Source organism: Cavia porcellus, unplaced genomic scaffold (assembly GCF_034190915.1).
Source record: "Cavia porcellus strain 051 isolate PalLab524CR breed Dunkin Hartley unplaced genomic scaffold, mCavPor4.1 scaffold_3, whole genome shotgun sequence".
Taxonomy (NCBI): Eukaryota; Metazoa; Chordata; class Mammalia; order Rodentia; family Caviidae; genus Cavia; species Cavia porcellus.
The window spans coordinates 84,946,986-84,972,873 of record NW_026947486.1 but is presented as its reverse complement, the minus strand read 5'-3'; the positions used below and the strand labels follow the sequence as shown (position 1 = coordinate 84,972,873).

General features: G+C 36.4%; 1 protein-coding gene across 3 annotated transcripts in view; it reads right to left on the bottom strand.

Moving 5' to 3' along the window:
- The window catches only part of Gria3 (glutamate ionotropic receptor AMPA type subunit 3), a 282,023-nt gene that overhangs the window by 43,243 nt on the left and 212,892 nt on the right, over window positions 1-25,888 (bottom strand). For all 3 annotated transcript variants that reach the window (XR_010046642.1, XM_003465594.5, XM_063246354.1), the window contains exon 12: window positions 15,632-15,830. Coding sequence is in view for 2 of the 3 variants with exons in the window: in XM_003465594.5 (XP_003465642.2) it covers window positions 15,632-15,830 (199 nt within the window). In the remaining variant the exon portion in view is untranslated. The remainder of the gene's footprint in view (window positions 1-15,631; window positions 15,831-25,888) is intronic.

The following is a 25,888-nucleotide window of genomic DNA, read 5'->3' as shown; positions in this document are numbered from 1 at the left end:
GATTACTTAAGGTAGGATCCAGCTGTGTTATATAGTGACTTTAGAAGAATCTTTAAAGATAACACATGTTTTCGACAAATCCCCATTAATCTTTGGGCCAGCAGAAGGGCAAGGCAAGAATTTGCCTGGAAGAAAAAAAAAAAAAAAAAAAGGAAAGAAGCTAGTACAGAGTGATTTGAGGTGGGAGGTCCTGATACAATAGATACTCTGTTGCATCCCCAAAGCTCCCAGGGCCAGAAAAAGGTATCCATGGTAACAGTAAGGGTCTCAGTGAAATAGAAATTGAATGGAAAACAATTGGACCCGGCTTTACAATGACAAATCTGGTCTCCACAAATCAGAGAGTAAAATTGTTCTCCAGAAAGGGGATGGGTAGTGGCCTCTTTTCTGCAGTAGTTGGGGACTGTATGCTTGTTTGAGACATGACGGCTTCCAAAAAGAAGTTAGAAAGAAGGAATGGGTACTTTTAAGTACCCACCAGAGACACAAATAATTTGTGGTGGGAATATTTTATCTACCTGTTATAAGTTCCAGTTTAACCTTGTCTGAATCTTAGCAATGCCCTCACTCAGTCTGAATCAGTAAAGGCTACACAGATTAGAAATTGGTCAGTTACCCCCAACTGCTAATATGGACGAGCACTGGGTGATCTGGCCTCTACCCCAGATGTTTTCTTCTGCTTGAGAATCAGAGAGTTCCTTTTACTACTGTGGTGCCCATATTTAGTAGAAAAAGCTCCATGGATCGGAGTCTTTGATAATCATTACATTTTTCCTTAGTATCCACAGCATGTTAAAATGACAATGACAATGTAAAACTAACAAAATGGAGGAAGAAAGATCACAGAAATCTTTTTCTTCCTTTAATGGCTAAAAGCTAGCCTTTAATTTGGTTTCCATCTGGAAAATATGACCATTTTCATGAAACATGGTCCCTCATTAACCCTCCTTGTTAGCAATTCCAAAGGGATGAGATCCAGCTCACATTCCCCTCATCAGTCACCTCCACTTACTCCCAGGTGGCCTCCTATGGGTACTTGGGGCTATCTATCTTCATATTTTCTATGTGGAGTGGGTTAGATCCCTAGTCTCTCTGCTGCTTTTAAGAAATAAATACAGCTGCTTTGGCTGCCATGTCCAGATCACCAGGTCAACTAGGCAAATTAAAAAGAGTAAGGAATCAGGAGTACAACATTAAGAAAGTGCTTCTGGCTGTAGGACAGGACTTTTTAGGCTCCTCATCCCATCTTTTCCTTCTGCACCAGTTTTAGCATCTGTTCCTCTTCCAGATTCACAGCTCCTTAATTTTGAGTTCCTTCTGATGTCCAGGTTCATATCCACCCAGTTACAGCCCTGTAGGTTGGGAACTTTGAGGGGTGAGGTTCCCTGAGGCAGCAACATAGTAGAGCTGCCTCATCAGAGAAGGCACGTGAAGGGACAGAGAAGAAGGGAGCGGGGGTAACACGGTAGTAGAGAGAGGTTTGACTAGTGGCTAAGTTCAGAGCCCTTGAGGTAATTTTTCATTCTGTCCATTTCATTTCTCTTGCCCACAGTTTCCACTTATATTTTAATACTCGGTTTCCTCATGCAAAGTCTAGGTCTTTCGTCTGGCTAGTGTCTTCCAGATTGAGATTTTGAAAGTTGGTTCTCCCTTTAGTCTCTGAATATTATCAGAGAATTTCTGACCCTTCAGGTGAGATGGGGAAAGTGCAGGAAAGGCTTATAGGCCAGCATCTTCACATTGGCTCAAGTTTCTAAGCTCTTAATCAATCTACTCTTTACATCCTATTTTATTCTTTATTTTTATGAAATTTCTTGTGCCTTCACTTCTTCCCAGGATTTATGCCTTTTGTTTTCTCATGCTGACTTGCATCTTGGGATATTCACCTAAATTCTTCCAGTTAGGGAAAGCTATGGTAAGTGTTCCCATGGAGTCTCTGCAAAGCACTAACCTAACAGCCCTGACCATCCAAGACTCAGCAGGCAGAGCAAGGAAAGAGGAGGGAAAGAAGGGTCAGTTAAAGGAAAGTAAGATAGAGCTTCTCCCTCATGGATAGGAATTTCCAGGCTCCTGGTCAGTCTCCAACTTTTGTCCCACATTTACCTGAGAAATGCCTCTTATCTATGCCATTACCTTCTAATCTCCACAGATAACCAGCAATTGTATCTGGGCACCTAGAGTCATTCAGGATAGGCAGTTTGAACTATAAGGCTCCCTACAGGGTCCATAAAGATGATAATACAAGAGTTTTAGTCAACTAAGGTTCACCCAGTGTTATGGTTTATGCCTGGATGTCTCCCCAAAGCCTCATGTAGTCTGTGGGGCAAGACTTTTTTGAGGTGGCTGAATCTATAATTTGTGATTGGTTCACTGTCTAGTGCTTGAAGTGATGGTGTGAGTGGTGCACCTACCCTAGGGTGAGTAGGTTGCATACAATATAAGAGAGGGAAAGAGGCTTGCTCCTCCCTTTTGTCCTTTTGCCCTTTTGACTCTTGTTGCTTTTGCTGTCTTCCACTACCATGAACTGTTGCCTTACGCCATGTGCCACCCTGCCTTGGAGCTAGCTGATTACAGACTCAGACCTCTACAAACTGTGGGTTAAATAAACCTTTCCTTCCTTAATTCTTGGCATTAGTTATTTTGTCCCAGCAATGAGAGAAAAGTAACTAAGACACCCAGATAATTGATAATGGAAAAGCCCCAACCTGTGATCTCCTCCCTGCACTCTTTGCATTGGAAAGAAAGCAAACCTAAATCACCAAAACAGAAAATCCCTAGTATGTTGTATAGTGGAATATTTCTCAAAGAGTGGCTCTGGGTCTTTTATGTTGAAATCACTTATGGTGCTGGCTTTAAACAACAGATTAGAGGAGTATGACAGAATCAGCATGAGACCAAGTAATGTATGTTTCAAAATATTGTCCCACTGAGGATGGTGATGTGTGTCTGTAGTCTCAATTACTTATGAGGCTGAGGCAAGAGGATTGCTTGAGTCCAAGAGTTCTAGACCACCTGGGGAAGTGTAGCAAGACTCTCTCAAAATAAAATAATAAAATAAAATAATAGTTCCCTCTGTGATTTCATATGCAATCGGTATTGGAAAACACTGGTAATGTGCAGTACTCCATCAGAGTATTGAGTTCTCTATTCAACATCTCTGATAAGTGGCCATTAACCTACCCTTGAGGCTCATCGATAATGAACAGCTCGCTATATGTGGGAAGAGCACTTCTCCCTTTGCTTTGCTCTATTGGAATGTTCTTTTTATATTGATCTAACATCTCAACCCCTGTAATATCCACTCTTTGATTTTTGTTCTGTCCTTTAGAGAGCCACAGAATAAGTTGTCTATCTTTAAAATGTCTACTTTTCAAATATTTGAGGAAAATTTTAATGTATTTTGTTGCTGCATGTTTTCATCAGGTTAAATATTATCAATTCTCGTGACATTGGGAAACAATCTTGTGAAAAGTTGTAGATCAGTTCCTGTTGGTCCAGTCTTTGGTCAGGTCCATATGGAAATGTTTTAAGACAAGACCAACAGTGAACTATGAAAAACCATGGTTGTCCTCTGGATTTCAACTCTAAAGCTTAGCTAGTTTCAACAATTTTCCATGAATCTGCACTGCATGAATTTATCCAAGCTTCTTTGAATTTGCTTAGATTTCTCTTCAATTTTTTGCTTTTTAGCCCTTTCTGCCTTTTTGGCAGTTCTTGGCCTTGAACCCAGGGCCTTGTGCATGCTCAGCAAGTGCTCTACCACTAACCTATGCTCTCAAGCTTCTCAATTACTGTCTATGCAATTCTCAACTTTCTGGTTTGTACACTTGATGAAAATCTCAGGCCAAGAAAATGGAACAAAAATGCTTTTCAGTATTTAGCTGGTGGATCTTTCTACTTTCATATATAATAAAGTTCAATAATATATAATCATTCATGGCCAAATTATATGTTTGAGTATGTTTCTGCCTATCTCTTCTGAAGGAACAAGATACAAACATTTGGACTTCAAAGTTCAAACTTTTGTACAGTGGGGCTTTAATTGATTCTCTTTAAGATTGTTCCCCTCACACTACCACCATATTAAGAAAAGGGGCTCTTTAGTTAGACTCAAACAATGCCTGATTAAATGGGATTTTTTTAAAATATGAAAAGTTTGCTACGGAATTATCCTTCATTTGACATTATTTGCTAAAGCATAGATGGATTTTGTTTTTCAATGTTGGTTCCTCAAATTCATTTAAAAGAAAACAGATTATTCTTTGGAGTGTATCTTTTTCAGTTTTTTTGTTTTTGTTTTTGAGACAGGCTCTCACTATACAGTTCAGGCTGGTTTTGAGCTCATTTTGTAGCCCAGGCTGATCTTGAACTTGCAAAGTTCCTCCTGCCTCAGTCTCCTTAGTGCTGGGATCACAGGCATGTACCACCATGCCAAGTTGGGTGTCTTTTTAATAAACATCATCTTCTTGTGAAAAATATGAAGTATAAAATTAGAAATAAGACAGTATTTAGAGTACCTTTGTTTTGAGCAATGATTTTTATTTTACTCTTGATAGTCTATATATTTTCTTCTATTTACAATTATTTCAAAGCAATGATTCTTTTCAGAAACTGTTTTTGTCTCTTCTAAACCCTCTTTCTCATATATATATATATATATATATATATATATGCTATTTCATGTTAATACATTTAGTATCAATCTTAGAACTAACAATACTATAAGCAACAGGGGCCACAATTTAATGCAATATAAAGTTATTGTCTTTTTATTGTGTTTGTTTCTGGTGGTGCTAGGGATGAAACCTAGGTCTTTGCACCTGCTAAGTAGAAATGTTATCACTGAACTACATTACCAAACCACAGGTTTTGGCCACAAATACATTTTCACATATCTCTTGAACCAATTTGGGTTCTCCTTTACCTACAAATGTTTTTAAAATGCTCTTTTATTTAGAAACTATTCATGATGAACTCAACTGACTCTTTTATCGTCTGCATAATGGACACATGCATACACACACACACACACACACACACACACACACACACACACACAGGCACACATGCACAATATTCTATTTATTCCCAGATAGTATCTAGGACAGGCTTTTTTATCCAGTGAGTTGGAAAATCAATGTTATTGGCTGATGGAAGAAAAAACTAGTTTGTAATGCAGATCAGAAACACAAAAGAAATAAAATTGAGTCAAATAAAGTATGCTCTGAACACGTAAGAATTTTGATAAAATTTGGAAGGAAGAGTCAGTTCTGGAATTCATATTTCTCTAGAGGCTAACTGCCCTTAGAAATCTATTCACTGGGGCATCAAGGAACATACAAATAGGATGACAATTATGAATGTAGCTTACAGAGGATGCTTGTAATTGGAACTAGAAAGAAATGTAATAGACAATCTTTATCCAAGCTCCTCTTCTACTAGATAATAGTATAAACTATTTAAAACAGGAGGAGGACAGGGCATTCATTTTATCATCCTCTCCTTGCAAAGTAGGGCACCAGAATTTCAGTTCAAACATAGGCAGAGTCATGTTTCCCTAAGTTTTGCTACAGATTGGTATCATTACATAAAATATCCAGAACTCTTTATACAAACATGTGCCACAGGCAAGACTTCAGGACTCTTCCTCACACATGTATGCATGCACACACATGTGCACATGCATGCACACTTCTTCAACTTCAATCATTGTCAAGATGAAAATGTGCTACCTATCCCCCATACAAATTACCTAGAAACCTCCTTTTTACTTTTTTTTTGTACCATGGATCAAACTTACAACCTTGTGCTTGCCAGGCAGGTACTTATGCTACTGAGCTAAACCTCCAGCTAGAAAACTCCCTTTGATTGAAGTAGTAGCAATTTTATCTTAGAGTGTATTTGTTTAAGTAGGAATTGGAGGAAAAGAGAAGACACTCTCATCTGTTTTATTTCAAAATAGACTTTTAAAAAGTTAAAGCAGATAAATATGGAATCTCCACAGGATCCATATATTTCATCCCATGTATATATCCAGAAGAATTTGAACAGTATTCACTGTAGCAATATTTACATGTAGTCAACACAAACAATCCAAGTGCTTATGATTAAATGAATAGATGAACAAAATGAGTTATGTACTGATAGAATACTGTTCAACCATAAAAAAATGAAGTTCTGACAAATGTTATAACACAGATGAAAGCATTGCATTAAGTGAAAATGCCAGAAACTAAAGGACATATTATATTTTTTCATTTATATGAGCTGCCAATTTAGGAAGATATAGGGCCAAGAAGTAGATTTGACATTACCAGGGACTTGAGGGAGAGAGAATGGGAAGCCACTGAATAATGTTTATAAAGTTTTCTATTTGAAGTGATGAAAATGTTTCGGAAACAGATAGTAGCATAAGTACCTGCCTGGCAAGCACAAGGTTCTGTTTTCCAAACAGAATTAAGAATGTAGCTAATATCACTGAATGATGTAATTAAAATAGTTACAATGGAAAATATTATGTTATATGTGTATTTTATCATAAGTTTATAAATTAATAATGTGATATATCAAAACCCATTATATTACACACCTTAAATGGGTGAATTGTATATTATGTGAATTATATGTCAGTAGAACTACTTAAAGTTATAGCAACATAAATTCCTAGCAAATATACTTTAAAATGCTCATTGTTACTAACCATCAACGAAATAAAAATCAAAATCACAATAGGATACTGTATCATACTAGTTAGAATGGTTATTACCAAAAAACAAAACAAAACAAAAGATAACAAATGCTAGTGAAGATGCAGAGAAAGGGAAACTTTCATATACCATCAGTGGGAACATAAATTAGTAAAATCATTATGGGAAACAATATGGGAATTTCTCAAATAACTAAAAGTGTAATTACCACATGACCCAGATATCCTACTTCTGTTTATATATCCATAGGAAATCAAATCAGCATACCAGAGACATATATGCACCCCCATGATTCTTGCAACACTACTAACAGTAGCCAAATATGAGATCAACCAAGATGTCTATTGGTGGATGAATGGATAAAAATGTGTGACATATACACAGTGAGATATTATTCAGGCATTGAAAGAATGAAATTCTGTTAATTGTGGTAACATGGATGGAACTGGGAGACATTATGTTAAGTGAAATAAGGCAGGAATAGAAAGACACATACTGTGTGTTTTTAGGGAAGCTAAAGAAGCTGATCACACAGAAGAGAGAGAATAGAGGTCACTAGAAACTAGGAAGGGTAGAGCATGGGACAATAATGAGAAAGTGGATTTGGGAGGAAGCAGTTCTAATACTCCGTAGTGTAATAGAGCAACTGTACTCTAAAACAATTGTATATTTCAGAGTATCTATAGGAGAAGAGCTTCTAAGTTCTCAAAACGTATAAAGGAAAACATTTCAGGAGATGAAAATGCAAGTTACTCTGACTTGATCATTATACATTGTATGTATTTATCTAATTATAGCACTCCACCCTATAAGTAAGTGCAAATACTATAAGTCAATTAAAAATAATAAGCCTGTTGAACATAGCAAAAATTATACAGAGACAACCTTTCCTTCAGACTGATAACATGCTTCAGTGCTCTGGAAAGCTTCCTAACCATATACTATATGCTACACCTTTTCATCCCTTGTTACTACAGTTTACCAAGTGTAACTGGATCATTTAAGGAATGTAAAATTTACAGACTTCATCCCTGAAATGAGATGCTGATAAAAAATATGGGAGTCATATTTGGCTCTTCCTTTTTACTTACAGATATCATCTAACCCATTAGCAAATTATGTAAACCTCTTCCCCAAATATATCATATATATATATATATATATATATATATATATATATATACTTCCCAGATATATCCTATATATAACTTTATACACTCTCACTAAGTCTAATGTGGGCTTCCATTCTTTAGCCATATTGGTTTTCTTATTGTCCCTTAAATATTTCAGGGTTGTTTCTGCTTCAGAATCTTTGCATTTCTCATTTTTTTCTGTTTGTAATATTCTTCCATCAGATTTTCACATGGCTACCTGTTATTATCACTGAGATCTCTAATCAAATTCTGTCTCCTGAAGAAACATTCCCTGAGTTTTTTCTCCACTCACAACTGTTATAACCTAAGCCCCCCTAACTATCCTAAGGTCTGTTCTAAGGTATAAGCCCACCTGCTGCTTCCTCTCCCCTTCTCCCTTCAAATTTAACTAGGTTAAGTTTTAACTTCCTAAAGGCCATAAAACAAAGGCCTGAAGTAATAGCTCCTCTTCCCTACCCGGTAGCCCGTCACAAATTGTGTTAATTGCATTAGATTATATTAGATTGTACATTCTTCACAAAAATAGCTTCGTTTATATCACAGTAATACCTGTAACTTGGCCTTACTGTAAATGTGTGTTTTCCTTTCCCTCTGGGTAAAAGATTGATATGTTAATCAATGCTCTCCTCTGTAAAGAATTGTAAAATCTTACTAATTGATATGTTAACCATTGTTGCCCTCTACAATTAGAACAGTTGTGGTGCTAAAGTAAGGTAACTAAGGTTGTTAATTGCTGTTAGACTTTTCTATTCTTTGCTAAGAAAAACAAGATTTCTTCTTATCTAAACTTGCTAGTATGCAGGGAGACTTGCAATTGCCATTTCTGCTTTGTAGTGCGTCACACCCCATCCCCCTCCTTACATTGTGTGACCAGCAGCTGTTTGTGGATTTACAAGATAAAAAGTCCTGACTTTTAGCTGTGAGGCGCGCAGTCTCCAAATTGGCTCCCAGAGACTCGTCACCAGGCCTGGATTTTACCTAATAAAGCCTTTGCTTCTCAAATTTTAATTTCTTGCTTTCTTGGATTTTATACCGGGGTCCGAGTTATCAGAACAACCTCAAAGTTAAAATAGTTCTCCTGGACACTAAGTCATTTTCTATCATAATGCCCTAAAGCACATATCTATAATTAATATTATTTTATATATCTATTCAATCACATGTTTATTACTCATGTCTTTCCAATAGAATGCAAGTTCCTTAAAGGTAGGGATCTATGATGTTTCCTGCACTATATCCCTGGTATGTAAATTGCTGCGGCAGAACTTAATATTTATTTAGTATGCCAAAATCATAGAAGACTTTGAAGACGGGAAGAAATATGACCAGAGACTATCATCAAGTATCTTAAAAAAAAAAAAACCCTTATGTTTGTGTTAGCTTCCTTTTCCTTTCAAAAGTGGACTGCAACGAAGCATTCTAGTTCATTCTTGCTTAAACCTCAGTAGGTAGAAATTTTGCTTGATCTTTACAGTTAAGTTTTTAGGTCTTCACACAATGGTGAAGAATTGTAAATAATTAACCTGTGCAGGCTTGCCAGGTGAACTCAAGGAAAGTCTGATTGAACAGATGGGCCTCCTCCTTTTTAACTGGGAGGCTGTCAGATGATTTGACTTTGTCAGATAAGAAAGTGAGATCTTAAAGTGAGTTCTAGGGAGGAGAGTTTCTGAATTTTCAGAAAGGTGTGGGAGTCCTCTGTGATGTTAATTATCCTGATGTTGTCTGAAAGAGTTGGCAGCCTCAAGGAGAGCTGAGACTTAAGCCCCCTTAGGCTTTCTGGGCTGTGAAATGCTCTCATAAGCAAGTAGGTTACCTGGGAGGACAAAAAGAGAGAAGCTAATAATATCCATATGGTGGTTACTTTGGGCAGATGGCCTGGGTGCCACTTTGAAAGCACCTGAAGTTTCTAGGTGGTCTTCAAGGGCAGCTTTAAATTGTGCATGCTGAAGTTATTGAATCCGCAGGTCACAAAGGAATCACTAAAGACAGACTGACGAGGAGATGAATTCAGTAGTAATATTTTATAATTAGAAGTAGGAGTGGGATCCAGGAAAGTAGAGAAAGGAAAAATGAGCTTCCTTTTTATTCCCAAAGCCCCTCCCCTTGGGAGGGATGTCTCTTCTACTGAGAAAGCAGAGGTTTTCTAATTTTATTTTTGAGAAATATCCCTCAAATCTCTGCAGATAGAGTCATAAATGGAGAGCCTTCATATTTTAATTGCTCTATATCTGGGCCCTTTTCTGAAATTCTCTTGGGATTTGTAGAATCCTTTGTACTTTTACAGAATTTTTGGTAATAACACTCTCTTGTTTATGCTTTAAGGATAGTAGATCAGAGAATATTTTCTTTGACAAATGAGGAAACTAAGACCAAGTATTCATTACTGAAAGAAAAAGTCAGTGATGGATGTGGAATCAGAAGTAACTTTCACATTACTCTTGTTCTTACCAGTTTTCTCCATGTGCATAATGTAATCCTTAGCATATCAGAAAGCATGACAAACTATGAAATCATAGGGATTTTCTACCTTGATGATATTCACTCTAGTTTCATGACTGTTATCTGTTTCTCAGCGTTGTTATTTAGATCCATCTAATGTTGTGAAGAGCATGAGAGGATGTCCTTAAAAAGTAGACATGTTTCTTTCCTAGTTGATTCTATCATACGGAATAAAAGCAAAATTCATTCATGTGCCTTAACAAGTACTGAATTAGAAGTTTGATTTATGTGAACACCCCATACTTCTATGAATACTCATATGAAAATGGCATCAAAGTCTAGTGGAAAAGGATCCCACTGGGATTTCACAGCATGAAGTTTGTAGTTCCAGCTCTTTTTCACTGAGCTGAGTGATGTTTGACAAGTCACAGTGTCATCTTGGCTCAACTGTCTTTTCTATGAAATAGGTATAATAATGCCTGCTCTGGCTGGATTGTAGGATTGTTGTATGGGCTGAACATGGTAATGGATGTGAATGTGCATTGGAAGAGCATAGTCCGCTAAATTATAAGCTCCTATAAAGGCCTTTTATTTCCTGTGGAGAATCATTAACCCTGCTGTTAGTCACTGTGTGGCATAATCATAGATTGGTCCATGCTGGAAAGGAGCACAATGGGAAAACATACTAATCAGCTGCACTGGAAAGATATACATCCCGGAAATAACATCCAAATATGCAAAAGAAGCCTGTCTAGGTAGTTTCAGATAATTTGACAATATAATTTTGTTTAGAGAGATGTATGGATTCTTGTGCTTAGTACAGAATTTGGCACAAAGAATGTGTTCAAAAGAGAGTTATTAAAAGAGTGATGAATAAATAATGGAATTTAAAGCATTATTATTAGCCCATTTTGCCACATCTGATTTTTTTTTTTTTTTTGGTACCAGAGTTTGAACTCACGACCTCACGCTTGCCAGGTAGGCACTTACACCACTGAGCTAAATGATTCTTTTTCTTGAGGCAAGTATTAGATGTATTTTCAGTTATGTGCACAAGTAGTTGGGTCAGTCTCTACTTCCTAGGAGGTTGTCCTCACCCAGCCTATTCCATGGAACTATAGATCGCTGGCTACTGAAGGGCTGAAAAAGCCAACAGCTATCTCATTGTATTGTTCCCCTATCCAGAAGTCTGTGTGGTGATCAATAGCTTCACCTATGGCTGTCACTCCATCTCCAGTATTGACCTATAATGCCTGCGGTTCTCATTTAACATAGAAAATAAGACAGCATCAAAACAGCCACATCAAAATTGAAAGATAGTTTTTTCCCTCCAAAATCACTGAGTTGTATGAACAGAGATGTCTAGCATGTCATTCCTTACTGTCAATTCATATCTTTTGCTGTTATGTGTTCCCTAGTGTGTGGATTGGCTCTTTCTCTAAATGTTGTAAGATTTGTCTTCAAATTAATATAATTTGGTTGCAGTTGGCCGGGAATATTGTTGGTTACCATTCCAAATTCAGCAAAATAGTTGGAGAAAAGGTTTAACAAGAGGATATTTACAGTTTCACGTGTCTTGTAAGATTAGGGGATGATGAAAGGGATCAGAGAGGTTTGCTGAGTACATAGCTCAGTTATAACACAGCTTAAAGATTAATGATTGCTTTTCATGATGCTGTCAAAATGTTGACATACTTTGCATAGGTGCAGTCGTGGAAAGATTTTTCTCTTCTCCCCTTATACTTCAAAAGTTCTTTTGTAAGTAGCCAACAAATGTTAAAGAAATGTGGACTTCAAATGTAAATGCTGTGTGTGTGTGTGTGTGTGTGTGTGTGTGTGTGTGTGTATGATTCTAAATGTGAAATTGAAGTCTAAACACTTTGCAGGAATCTTCTCACTGCCTTATTTAAAAAGTTTTAGGTGAATAAACAACAACTAAAGGGAGCTGTATTGAGACAGAAATCTTATTCATGAATAATGCAACTATGCTTCATGGGACTTACAATGTCTACAACTCAAAAGACAAGACAGTTCCCTCAGGGGTCTCCTGATAGAGATTAATTCTTCTGTCATCCTGAAGTCACTAAGACAAATCCCTACTCTCCTCACTTCCCTTCTTTTAAATTTACTGTTTAAAATGGATTAAAATTATTGTAAACATTTCATTTAAAAAAACTCCTTTTATCCTAGAACCTATCTTCAGTGGAGAGTTGGCCAAATTTTGGAAAAGGAAGCAGGCATCCTAGTTACCTTCTAGACAAGTAGGGTTCTATAGGCAGAGATAATTTTGGAATTGCTATTTCTCTTATTACTACTTGTGAAAATCTATCTGGGTCAGTTTAATTTCGAAAATCTACTAGAGAATGATCATTTCTTTTGGTGCAGCTTTCCAAATCATAGTGGCATTTCTCTGGGCAATGACAAAAAAGCTGCTGACTTGATTTTTAGCACGTGTGTCTCTACCTCTAGCAGGGATATTTGGTTTTGGAAATGCTGTCTAAGGAAATCAGTTTTCAAGTCAAGAGGGTTGATGATAATATTCCACATGTTTTTTCCAGCTGCATGCATTTTGCTTATTCTCTGCCTTTCCTTATGGAACAGGTCCCTCTCTTCCAATGATTTTATGTGATTGTAAGATAACAGCAAGAGAAAGCTTAGAAAATGTGAGAAATAAAGGAATCATTTTAAAGTACCATCATTTTAATGGCAGCCTTACCCAGGATGAATAAAAATGTCTGCAGGGCAATCAGAAAAGAATTTTATTTTGTTTATTTATCTCTCTTAGTGGAGGAACTAGAGGGCTAGCCCTAGGCTGGTTTATGCTATTGCTGTTTTGTCCCAGTGGTTTTATAGTATGGAGTGAGAACAGGAAGAAATGAACTCAAATTATGTTTATAAATGTTGCATGTGGTCTTGTTTCATTCTTTAAAATTCAGAAGGCATACACCATCAGAGCTGATAGTAGCTGTGAGAGCTACCCAATTTGTTTATGTATGGAGGAGTCATTATTCTTAAAATCACTTCTATGCCTTGAGATCACTGAGGATTGAAGGAAGGACATAAATGGCTGTCAAGTCCCAGAGTGCAAGACAATGTCCTCTTCGAGGCTTTTTTCTCTGCCCAATTGGAACAGTGAGGTGGAGCACATAGTGAGGAAAAGTGGCTTTGAGAACAATGGGCTGGGACCCTGTATTTTATGAATAACAAGCATACTCTTGATAGGTTTATATAGCATTTTCAGTACCAACAAGCTAGGCTGGTCAGTTTCATTCTTAGATCACCCATCATTGTGTGATGCCCTGAAGGACTATCCACTCCACCGAGTACTTAACACTGTCACTAGCTGCGATTTGGAGAATTAGGAAAGGTGGCATTTTTGGAATTAGAAAATGATTTGTATTCCCTTTACACCTAGAAATATCCAGCGCCTTCTCTAATCAGATTTTCAAAACAGCTCCATTTCCATAAGAATTACTCATTGGCTGTAAAGGTCACAAACCCATTAGAATGTAGCAATAGACTTGTACTGAACTGAATATTGATTCAAATTGGCTCTAGTAATGTGATGCTCTTCAGTGGAACCATCATGAAAAGACACAAAACAAGTTGGAGGGTGGAGTATGGGTATTAGGACAATGACTACTTGGTCATATTCTCAAGTCTCTGTGCTACTAAATCTTCCCAGAGAACCATTTTGCCTACAATGTGGATGAATGGACTTGGAAAGCTTAATAGGAATTGATGTCACGTATCGATTACCATTTAGAACACATCTTCCTAATCTCTAATCATTGTTGAAGAAAAAATGCTTTCCAGTACAACAAGTATCACTTATCAGAGGGCCCAAGTCTAGTGTCTTAATATCCTAAGAAGTCAATTAATTCATGTAACTCTTTGATGCCTGTTGGGATGATGAACATAAGCTTGGCTGAAGGTTGATATCAAACAGATTTCCGTGGAGCTCACTATGTACTGGCTATTCAGTAGATGGAAATACCTGGCTTCTACTTCTGACATACGTAAGTCATTTCATCAGGGGAAGAGGTTGTTCTCAAATAGGCTTCTGGGACTGCCATAATAGACAAAGTCAATGCCAGATTAGTTTCTGAGGACGTTCATGTTATTTTGATGCTTCTTGCACTGGGTCTTTCCCCCAGCTGGGAATTATAATCTGCTTAGTAAATAGATGGTAGAGGTGAGACATAGATATCCTGAGCCACTGAGAATTAGTGAAAGGGTCTCAGAATCAATCTTTTTTCCTTCTAGGAATGAAAAGCTTTTAGTTAATTTTTATGTCAATAAACACATTCCTCTTGACTTTCCAATAAACAATTGGACAAATCTCATGGTACTACACATAGAAATTTATTGGCTTCTAGTTTATTAAAATAAGCTTGCTTAAAAACAGCATATCTTTATTCTGGATCTTTGAGAAGAATTCATTAATTATGTCTGTCATCTAATAACTTGATTATTGTTTGGTCAGACTGACTAAATGTTTTTCTCTATGTACTGCTCAAATGGCTTCAGTATCATTGCTACAACCTGTTATAAATGTCTACTATAGCAGGCAGTGGCAATGTATTGAATGGGTTCATTTTCTAATCTAAATCAGCAAATTTTCCTTGTTGGAATAACTGAAAAACATTTGAGTTCTTAAAAATGCCAGTGAAGTTTACATAGCTTTACACTAATTTTTCTAGTGAATAATTTGCTGTTTTCTCAGTAAGGCTTGACTTATGGTGGCTGGGAGAATAGGTCTGCTTAAAAATTAAAATATTTATGAAATATCCTGAGATTGAATTGTCATCATATATATTTATACTTGAAACAACTGGAATATATTTCCACAGAAAGCCAATGTCTAAAACAGAAAATACAATATCTTTTAGCTCATCACTTGTCAGAGTGTTATAGAGTCAGTTATTTGAGACAAAATTACTGCTTTAGTAAAATCTAGAGGAAAGGGACGTTGTATAGTTCATTCCCTACATTGTTCAAAAAAGGAGACCAAAGCCAACAGAAGTTAAATGACTTGCCCAAGGACAATAATTTTGTGGCAGTGTTGGGCTTCAAACTGAGCAATTCCAACTCAGTGCTTTTGACATGTCGCCTATTGTGTCTCAGCTATTGTGTCTCACTTGAGTCAGTCTTAGTTCTAAAGGAAAATGAATTGGTTCACCAAAGAAGCAGAATAGAATTTAAGACACTGCTTTGATATTACTCCCAACTTTACCCAACCAACCCTCCCTTCAAAGCACTGTGAATTTGCCTTTGTGAAAAGATAATAAAATAAAAACCAACAGGCTCAATTAACTTTAAAGTACTTACTCTGAAAAATTCTTTTGTTGAACCAGAGTCCAGGGTCCCATATGCAATTTCAGTCTGCTTAGCTAAGTCTTCAGCACTCTCTATTGGAGAAACCATCCTTTCCACAGTCAGGAAAGCAGCAAGATTGGCAGTATATGAAGAAATTATGATCAGGGTGAAGAACCACCAAACCCCTCCAACAATGCGCCCAGAGAGTGATCTACAAAATAAAATAAAAACAAATTCAGATCCAAAAGGGCCAGACCTCAATTTAAAAAAAAAAATTCTTATCTTAATTTCAAGAAGAGAAGTGTTTTCAGTACAAGTGATGAAGGCCAGAAGTACATGATGTGAAGTAATTAAAACATCAGACAAAAAAATCACTTATTAACAATAACATTCCATATCATGGTTGCAATGATGATGGTACATGTGTGTTGCTATGCAGGTTTTGCTCTAGTTTGGGTCTTGAATGTCCTCTAAAGGACCATGTGTCAAAGGCTTGGTTGTCAGTCTGTGGTGCTTTTGGGAGGTGGTGGATTCTTTAATAGATGGGGGATAGTGGAAGGGAGTTAGATCACTGGGGACGTGTTTGAGAAGGAGACATCCAGATCCTGGCCCCTATATCTCTGTTTGTCTCTTTGTCTCCATCTTTCTCTCTTTCTCTTCTTCTTCCTCCTTTTCTCCCTTTCTCATTGTTTCTTAGCTGCACTGAGGTGAACAGGCCTCCTGTTCTACACACCCCTGTCATGATATACTGCCTTGTCACAGGCCCAAAGCAACAGGGCCAAGTGACTATGAACAGAAATCTTGGAGACAATGAGCCAAAATAAATCTGCCCTCCTCATAAACTGTTTACCTCGGGTATTTGTCATAGTGATGGAAAGCTCACTAACACAGGTTTAAAAGCAAGATTTTTTAAATCACAAATAGAATCTTTCTGTTTGTATGTCAGAATTTAATACACTGAGGTATTGTTCTGTGTGTTTTGGTAGGCACACTGGTAGAAAAAGCTACGGTTCCTTTAAAGCAAGTGGTTCTTGGTCTTCCTTGCACATCAGAATTACCTGAGACCCTTGAAAATGTGTTCAGGTTCCAAAATCAATTAAAGGAGGATCTGGAAGGTGGGACCTAGACACTTGCATTTTGTAAAGCTCTTCAGGTGATTGCAGTGTGCAGCCAAGAGAGACAATTACTGATGTAAGGTGCGCTGATGGGAGAGACACAGTAAAACACCATTCTGTATTTGATGACAAATGGGTAGATACTGGTAAATGGACATTATTCACTTTGAGCTTAATATAGTCAATAAAGATATTGTCATTTTGGAGTTGGCTACCCATGAGGCAAGAAGCTATATGATAATATTTACTCTTATCCTCATATAAGTGGTTCTTCAGGATAACGAGATCAAAACTCCTCCCTTTTAAAAACTATGTCTAAACCATTGAGGGGAAGTTCCAAATATAGTAGGAAACTACCTGTATAATGTGGTTTGTCTGGTACCAAAAGTGTTGCGCCCCCCAACAATCCCCAACTAGGAAGACACTGACAACTCCAAAACAAACAATACTATTCTCTTAGTACAATGTGGTTTGTCAGGCAGCAGAACAGTTGTTCCCCCAAAACAGTCCTCAAACTATGAAAACAACAAAAACCCCAAAACAAAGAACAGTAGTCTCCTAGCACACCTTAGAAATTCTTACTAGTAGATTCACTGTCTCCAGGTTGTCTTCAAAGCTGTTGATCAACATGTTCAAAGATAACCATTTTTATTCAATTAGTAGGAAGTGGGACAGGAGATGGGTAAGTTTTAATAAAAGGAACATTTTGTTCTTCAGTGTTACTATGCACTGATATTTCAGGGTATTTTGTTAAAGATATTTTCAGAATATCAAGTGCCTAAGAATCACAAATGATTCTACTGCAAGTGGTTTGCAGACCAAACTGAGAAACAAACATGTTCTTCAGTGATTGTCAGTCAGTTCTCAATACTTTTAGAGAAGCTTTGATTAAAATAAACAAAGAAGCAAAAAAAAAAAAAAAAGTAAAAAGAAAAAAAGAAAAAGAAAAATCCCAAAAAGCAAAAAGCACCTTTGCCTAACCTCCATCCCACATCAATTAATTTGGAATTCTGGGATATGGGGCTAAGTGACAGTGTTTTATAAAACTTTTAAGGGGCAGGCATGGTTATAAGTGTGTATCACGAGTGCTGCTCATGGACGGGGACTATGGGAAGTTAGGGGGCCCACATGAGGGCGATGAATGCTCAGTGATGGGTAATGACTTTTATGTAGGAAATGTCATCTCCTTTACAGTGTTGCTGAAGACAGGCTCAGTTTGCAGAAATGAAAATCTGCTCACTAGGTTTTATAGAATATTGCCACATCATCCCCAGCATACTGCTACTGTGTGGCAGAGCTCCATCCTGGTTAGGCTGATCTCCCATGCCTGGGAAAGCTCACAGGGAAGAACTCACTGTGTCATAAAGTCAAGAATATGCATAGGACCCTGGCACATCTCGAGGCTCTGTGGGAAGAGGGTAGTTCTTGGCTAAGAGCTGACAAAACCAAGTTCTTCTTTGCTTATACAAGCATTGTACCACTTTGAAGCAAATTCAAATTCCTGTATTCCTAGATAACCTTTCTTTCAGTCTCTGAAAAATTCAGCAATTTTAGAAGTTGCCTTCAGATCAAATAATTTTGGCAGGTGTTTTATATAAATAGTATTCCTTATTGGTTAGTGATAACAAACCTACTTATTTTTTAAAGTCTGCAATACTTGTTGGTCCCTGGATGCCTAAAAAACCCATTGTATATTTATTTCTTAAACATAATCACTTTTATTTTCTCAAATGTGAAAATCTGTTGTGCAACAGATTTTTCAAACTAATAGTTATACTCTCTCAGGATTTTATCTAGGAACATTTCTCTTTTAATCAGAAAAAGGTAAAAACATCTGAATGAGTCTGAGAAAAGAATGTATCCCATTTCCCAATGCTAAAAGTATACAGTGTTTCAACTATGAATTTAGACTTTTCATAGCTTTTCTTCATTGTAGCCATACACATTTACTCAATCTGGACTAGTCTGACTCTGTAAATAATGTCAGTGTATGAAAGATTAAAAAAAGGTAGACAGTGCTGTGTACATGTACCAACTTCCTATGATAAATGTAACCATTATGTGCTGCAAAGATGTACTAATAAAAATCCAAATACTGCAAAATAAAAAAGATTAATGCTTCAAGTAGTATCATGGTAACAGGGTAATAAAAATGGTAATAATAGCTAACACTTGTTGAGGACTTCCTATGTGTCATATTCTGTTCTAATTGCTTTATGCATACAATACCAGCTTTAAAAGCCCTCCATTACTTCAGTTAAAAATGATAAGGATTATTTACAGATAATCAGAGACATTTACAGTTTTAAAATACAGAGGCATAGAAAGCAGAAATAGAAAATATAATATCTGTACTTACATACTAGGAAAGAAATACCCAGATTTCTATAGTGCAAAATACGTGAAATTCGAATAGGAAAATTCAGAATGGCATATAAATTATAGAAAGTACAATTTTCTTACAAACACTGCATAGGAAAACCAAATGTGTTTGGATATTGTTTGTTATCTGTTGTTCACTTGGAATGAAACTGCAAATGTCATCCTTATGTGGGAGAATAGGGTTTTGTTGCGACCACGAGGAGAAAAAAAAAAAAACACTGGCATAATTCTAAAATCAAAGTTTGGTACAAAAGAAAAACGTAATTCTGCTGCTGTGACTACTAATGGTAGTTTATGCATTGTTTACGTGAAATGTGAAGAAAAATACAGTAATTTATGGAAATTACATTGTGACATTTACTGAGGCTAATGGACTGTGTCTGTGTCTGTCTGATCTAAAATCAAGCCTGCACATCATAATCTGGTTATTTTGGCCACCTTAATACAGACTCCAATCATCATGTAGTTGATCCGAATGACTCAGCTGAGATTGGTTTTCATGACTGAAAATCAACTTAAATGCAAAATGGTCATTTTCATGGCCTCATGTCTACCTGCTTATTGACTTGGCAGTCACATGGTTAGTATAATGGCATACAGTTAACCCGGTATATTCTCAGGCTTCACATTGGTAGTCAACTACCAGAGAATAGAAAATATGCAACAAAAAACTGCATCTGGACTGAATGTACAGATGTTTCTCTTGTCGTTATTCCCTAAGCAACACAATATAATAGCTACTGTACTTATGTAGCATTTACATATATAATATAATAAGTAATCTACAGATGATTTAAAGTATATGGGAGGATGTGCACAGTATATATTCAAATACTATGCTATTTAAATAAGGGACTTGAGCATTCATGAGTGGTGGTATCTTTGGGGGTCCTGCAGTCAACCCTTTCTGATACCAAGGGACAGTTGTGCCAATGCGCATAGACAATTTGGGAGGGTAATCACATAGAAATTTGTATAATAATTTTACAAACCTCAGGAAAGAGGCTCTGAGGAATCAATGTGTAATGTACAAGATTTCATTCAACGTTGTACCCCTAAGACAGCAGTTGCTTGGACAAAAGAGCTGGTGAAGTTTCTACTGTTTTCTTTCATTTGAGAGGAATGCTTAATCTTTTCACTGAGAAAAGGTGCATGGAACCCACAGGGAAGAAGCACTTCAAGCACTTTTACATTGCCTTTTCATCATTAGTGAAGCTATAGCCACTTAAACCCACATTCCACATGGAGGCTATAGAAAAAGTGACTGATAGGTCAACCCCATCACATTTTATAAAGGATCTATTAAAACAAGACAAGACTTTATAGTTGAGTTAAAAAGACCTGTCATTTTCCAGTACCTTTCATTCCATTAATGCAGCTGCAAAATGTTTAACATTCATTTCAAATACTTTTGTTGCACAAGACAGATTTCAAGGTTGGCATAATGAAATGGCTATAAAATGCTTCACATTTAGTGATTCTAAGAACACATTTTAAGGAGTGTGTCATACCTTTTGAAAAAAAATGTAAGAGGAGGCATAAAGTTAATGAAAATAAATTATAACAAAAGAAAAACAGACATATGAAATATTGCAAGGTACGTATACCAAGTAATATTCACTGTTCTTGTTATCTGTAATCATAAGAAACTGAAGTTCTTAAGTTAATAATAAAATGTATTTATGATATTTGACAGGACAATGAAAGTGAGCTATCCATTGTACCCTCTATCTTGTAAGTAAATTTTGTAACCTGCATTTTACTAGCTTTATGAGATAAAGAGGTGGAACGAAAAACTGTTTATTTCTTTGTACAAACTCCTTATCATTCCTTTGCACTTCTTTTTCTAAAGCGTGTATCATTTCTATATGCTATTTAATGCTGTACCTGTGACAGAATTTTTTGTTAAAGAATGTGCAGGATGAATTCTTGGCTTTTAGAGTCTTCTCTGATGGAAACAAGAATCTATGTCTCAAAGACTGCAAGCTATAGCTTTCATCCAGAAAAATCATGCAATAGTTGTAATAAGAATTCTGCTATTTTATCATTAATTTATTGTCACATCACTACTGCTTTGAAATGAACTTTCAGTAGGGTGAAGACAGTAGTAATACATCACCAGAGGAAAGGATATTGCTTAAAGCAGAGCCAAAAAAAAAAAAAAAAAACAAAAAAACAAAAAAACCCTTGTTTTTGATTCCATTCATTTTTACATCCTTAATCTTTTACTATTCTGAAATATTTTCTATTTCAAAGGAAAAATATAAGGGACAAATATCTACACCTAACCTAGATCTTTGTCTAGTTCTCCAAATTACTTGATATCCTAAAACTTATTAGGAAAGTAATACCTTTGGAAAAATATGTACAGTGTTAGTCTGTTCTTCTTTTCTTTGGTACTGGGAATAGAACTCAGGATTTCATGCTTGGCAGGCAAGTGCTGTGCCACTGAGCTACATCCCCAGCATTAATCTGTTCTTTTTATTTTATTTTTTACTGGAATAATTCCCCCATCATCATGGGCTTCAACTTGGGTAGCCTTTGAACATCCCTGCAGCTTCACGGAAAGTCAGCAGGGGGAGCATTTGTCTGTACTTGGACTCTGGGCTGCTTCAGTGGCCCTGTCAAAGTTTTACAAAGTAAATAAATTTCAGATTTCAAAAGAGTTGCAACCTGCCAGCAATCTCAGTATTACAGTTAATACAATGACAATATTTGCAAAAGTATAATCCTTTAATGAAGGCAGTAAACAAGACCAAGAAAGAATGTTGCTGGTTATTCTTATTACCGTTCTGCAGTGTGTTACTGACGTATTTCAGCCATATTTCTAAAAAGTTTTAGTAACTCAAATGAAATATAATATTAATTGTATTTGTGAAACTAGGATGGTTAGAGGAAGCCAATTGAATAATAATGATTTCTGATATTTACTGAGCTCTTAGATGCCCAGCATTGTACTTTACATTTTATAGAACAAGAACTGAGACTTAGCAAAGTTTAGTATTTTGTCCCAGGAAATACAACCATTAAGCAGATTGTGGATATAGTGAATTTATCTTTAGTGCCCACAGCCCAACCACTCTTCTCCCTTCTGGTTGCACTGACAGTCTGTTCCCCCACATCTACTCGAGGAGAGAAGGGTTAAATTAAATCTCTTTATAATTCCTCCTGAATTTTTTCAACAAATCAGTTGGTATATAGATATGATCTCAGCTTATTACATTGATTACCCTCTCTAAGGTTGACTCAGCCTCCAGCTTCATGTAGAACAAAGTAATTCAGTCTGAACAATTAGAGTAGTTCAAATATCAAACCTAATATTGACGCAGACTCTTTAAGCTGCTAGGTAAGTGTCAATAACTTTATTTGATGGAAATGGAATGATGCCAGCAGTTTTCCTCATGATATCTTACTGCTGATTTTGCAGTCTTTTACTCAGAGTGAACACATAATCAACAGCATTTTGAATGCTCACTGCCCACTTTCATTAACAATGTGGGCAAAGACAGAGTTTCTTCAAGGGTAGGGATACAGGAAAAGAGCTCTTATTCCTGAGCAAGAAGGAAGACATGGGATGAACTGTACACATTTAGGTCCCTAGTGCAAGGCAGTGTGCTGCTGGCTTGAAAAAACCTTTGTATCTTTGGGTTCTATTCTGTCACCTCTCTGGATACTACTCTTTTGTCTATGATAGAACAAAACAGTATGAAGAGGAAAGAGCAAGGGTTTTGGAGTTGGACCTAGCTTTGAATTCTGACTCTGCTATTAGCTGTACGACTGGGCGGATTATTTAATGTGTCCCATTCTTTAATTTAAAAATAGTTGCAATGCTTATCTTATGTCAGTGTTTGGGGGACTAGGATCACTGTGAAAAGGCAGGTAAAATGCCCCTAAACAGTGGGAGCTCAATGAAGCCTGTTGTGTTCTCTCCCTAGTAAATGGCAGGAGTTGGACTAATTTTTCTCTGACATCTCCTCCTGTTCTAGTACTTGCCAATTCTGCCTTAAATATATAATTTCATAATTCCTTGAATTGCCTCAATTTTGAGAAAAGTCAGAATGTACAATGCATGCTCACATCCTGGGCTTTCTGGAGAGTCTGCACTCTAAATGGGGCCATTAAACAGGAATAAAGTATAAGGCTGATGTTTGCAGTCAAGGCAACCACAAATCTCAGAACATTACTATATTATTATCAGGCATTTCTAAGTCTGTTAATAGAGCAACACATTACATGGGTTTTGGCATTATGCAATTGGGCACAGATATATAATCAATAGAGCTCTCAAGGCAAAGAGAAATATGTTTCTTACTGGTATATAATAAATATGCTAAGAAGGCTAACATTTTATTAGAAGGTTTAAAATGTAATTTTTTCAAGGACACAATAGACAGTATCAGAGGAGAGATCACTCATATGGTCAAAAATGTGGAACTCACAGAGGTATTAATTTACTCCTCAAAAGCACAATAAGAATAGTCTTTGTTACTGCATATAAGTGTTATTCTGTAGGCAGTGTGCACCATTACTGGGGTGAGTTATGTATGACTAGCACTTAAAGAAATCAGAATGGAAAATAGCAGAGTGGCTGTCGCACTGTAAGGATAATATTTGGTAGAACTTTTATTATATACACATATGTGTACTGAGTCATGATGGAAATTTATTTCTTACTGTGGGTCATGGTCAAAAATTTTGAAAGCTATTGCTTTATGTGACAGTATCTAGAGCAGCATAATAAAATCTGTACTTTGAAAAAAGCATTTGATATATTTCAGTGTCACAGAAGAACCATAACTTAAATTCTGCTGCAAAATATTTTTTAGAAATTGGTCCAACTTGTCATTTTTAGGTTACCACTTTTAAGTTATTACTTAACAAAGAGATATGTATAAATATTTTTACAAGCAAACGGATTTTTAAGAGACCTGTTTGAGTATGCAGGATAGTATGCAGTAGTCCACTGGGGATATCTCAAATTTGGTTTTGAAAATTCACTTACAGAAATCAATCGTAATGACTCTTTAGCATTGTCTCAACACAGATTACCAGCATGTTAAAAATCTTCCAATTACACAATCATTCAGAAACAATAGTGCCTTGAAGTGAACATTTCAGAAAATAAAAAAGAAAGAAACTAGAAAAAGCAAATGAACTCCCAGATGATATCACAAAATGACACATTCTGAGCACAAAAGGAACAGAAGTGAAATAATTTGGAGGACCTGACCAAGCAGACTAAAAGTGACAAAAAAAATCTGATTTGGATAAATGAGGCTTGCCCTTCACAGACTGTTCTAAAATGCTGTTGAAGATGGTGATCATTGAGATGCACTGCGAAACTTCATTTTAAATGGCATGTCTCCCAGTGGATGACCACAAGAAGAACTATGCTGTAAAAACAGGGTAGGAACCTTCGTAGTCCATATATACCTCATTCACTGGGTCTGACACTATGCAACTTCTGACTCTTCTCCACAGTCAAAATAACCACGCAAGAGAAACATTTTGAATTGATTTAGGACATCAAGTCATCCACAACAGCATCACTAAAGACACAAAATGTGTCTTCCAGAACTTCTTCAGAAAGTGACAAGAATGATAGGATAAGGAAGCAATGATAGAATGATGGAAGCAAGGAAGAGTATTTTCAAAGAGATTAATTGTAATGTACCTATTAATGTAATAAAATATTTAAAAATTTATAAATATCATATTATTTGATCATACTTCATAAAATTGACTCTTGTCAGTATTTGGATTAACATTAAACTTCACCAAAACCTATAATTATTTGTTTCATAAGTATTTTTTATGATTGTCAAGTTGTTCACATACAACATTTTATGACTGAAAGTTCACCACCAGTTTTACTTATGTGAGTTAACACAGTAAATCCATGAGGTCAAAGATAATTAGTTTTTATAGCTTTACTGAGATGAAATTTGTATTCCGTAAATTTCACCAACAAGTGTACAATAATGGTTTTAGTAAGTTTGGAGCTCTAGAATTCTCATCACAATCCAGATTTGGGGCATTTTTATTACCCCAGTAGGCTTCCATGTGCCCATTTGCACTTAATCCTGGCAGGCCTGGGGCTAGAGGAGGACAAATGAAGCATTTATCCCACATATAATATTGAAGGGGGTGTTGAAATCTCATTAACTGAGATAAATAGCATTGTACTGCAACGTCCGAAAAACTAAAAATGAAGGCACACACACCCACGATGAACAAATTACAAAATTTTACTTAAAGACTACATTTTATGCTTGCAATTACTCTGCTTAGCCTCGCTTGTCTCATCCTTATCCTGGCCTTATTATTATCTTCCTTCTGCTCCCTGGAAAGATTGACAACCTCTGAGGTACTTTCTGTCTGTATGGATTTATCAGTCTTGGACAAAAGGAATGATACCCTATGATATGTTCAACAAATACGTGTATAACACATGGTCTTTTAGGTCTGGCTTATTTCACTTGGCATAATGTTTATAAGGTTCACCTGTGTTGTAGCATGTGTTAGCAGTCTGAATTGCTGAGTAATTTTCTACTGTATAGACATGTCAATGTTTGTTTACCCATTCACTAGTTGATGAACATGTGGAAAAGTAGAAAAGTTGTTTCTACTTTTTGATTACTAAAAATGAAGCTACTGTAAACATTTATGTATAAGATTTTAGATTGGTCTATGTTTCCATTTTTCTCATGTAAATAACTCAGTGGAATACCTGTGTCATCTTTTAAGCATATGTTTAACTTTGCAGGAAACT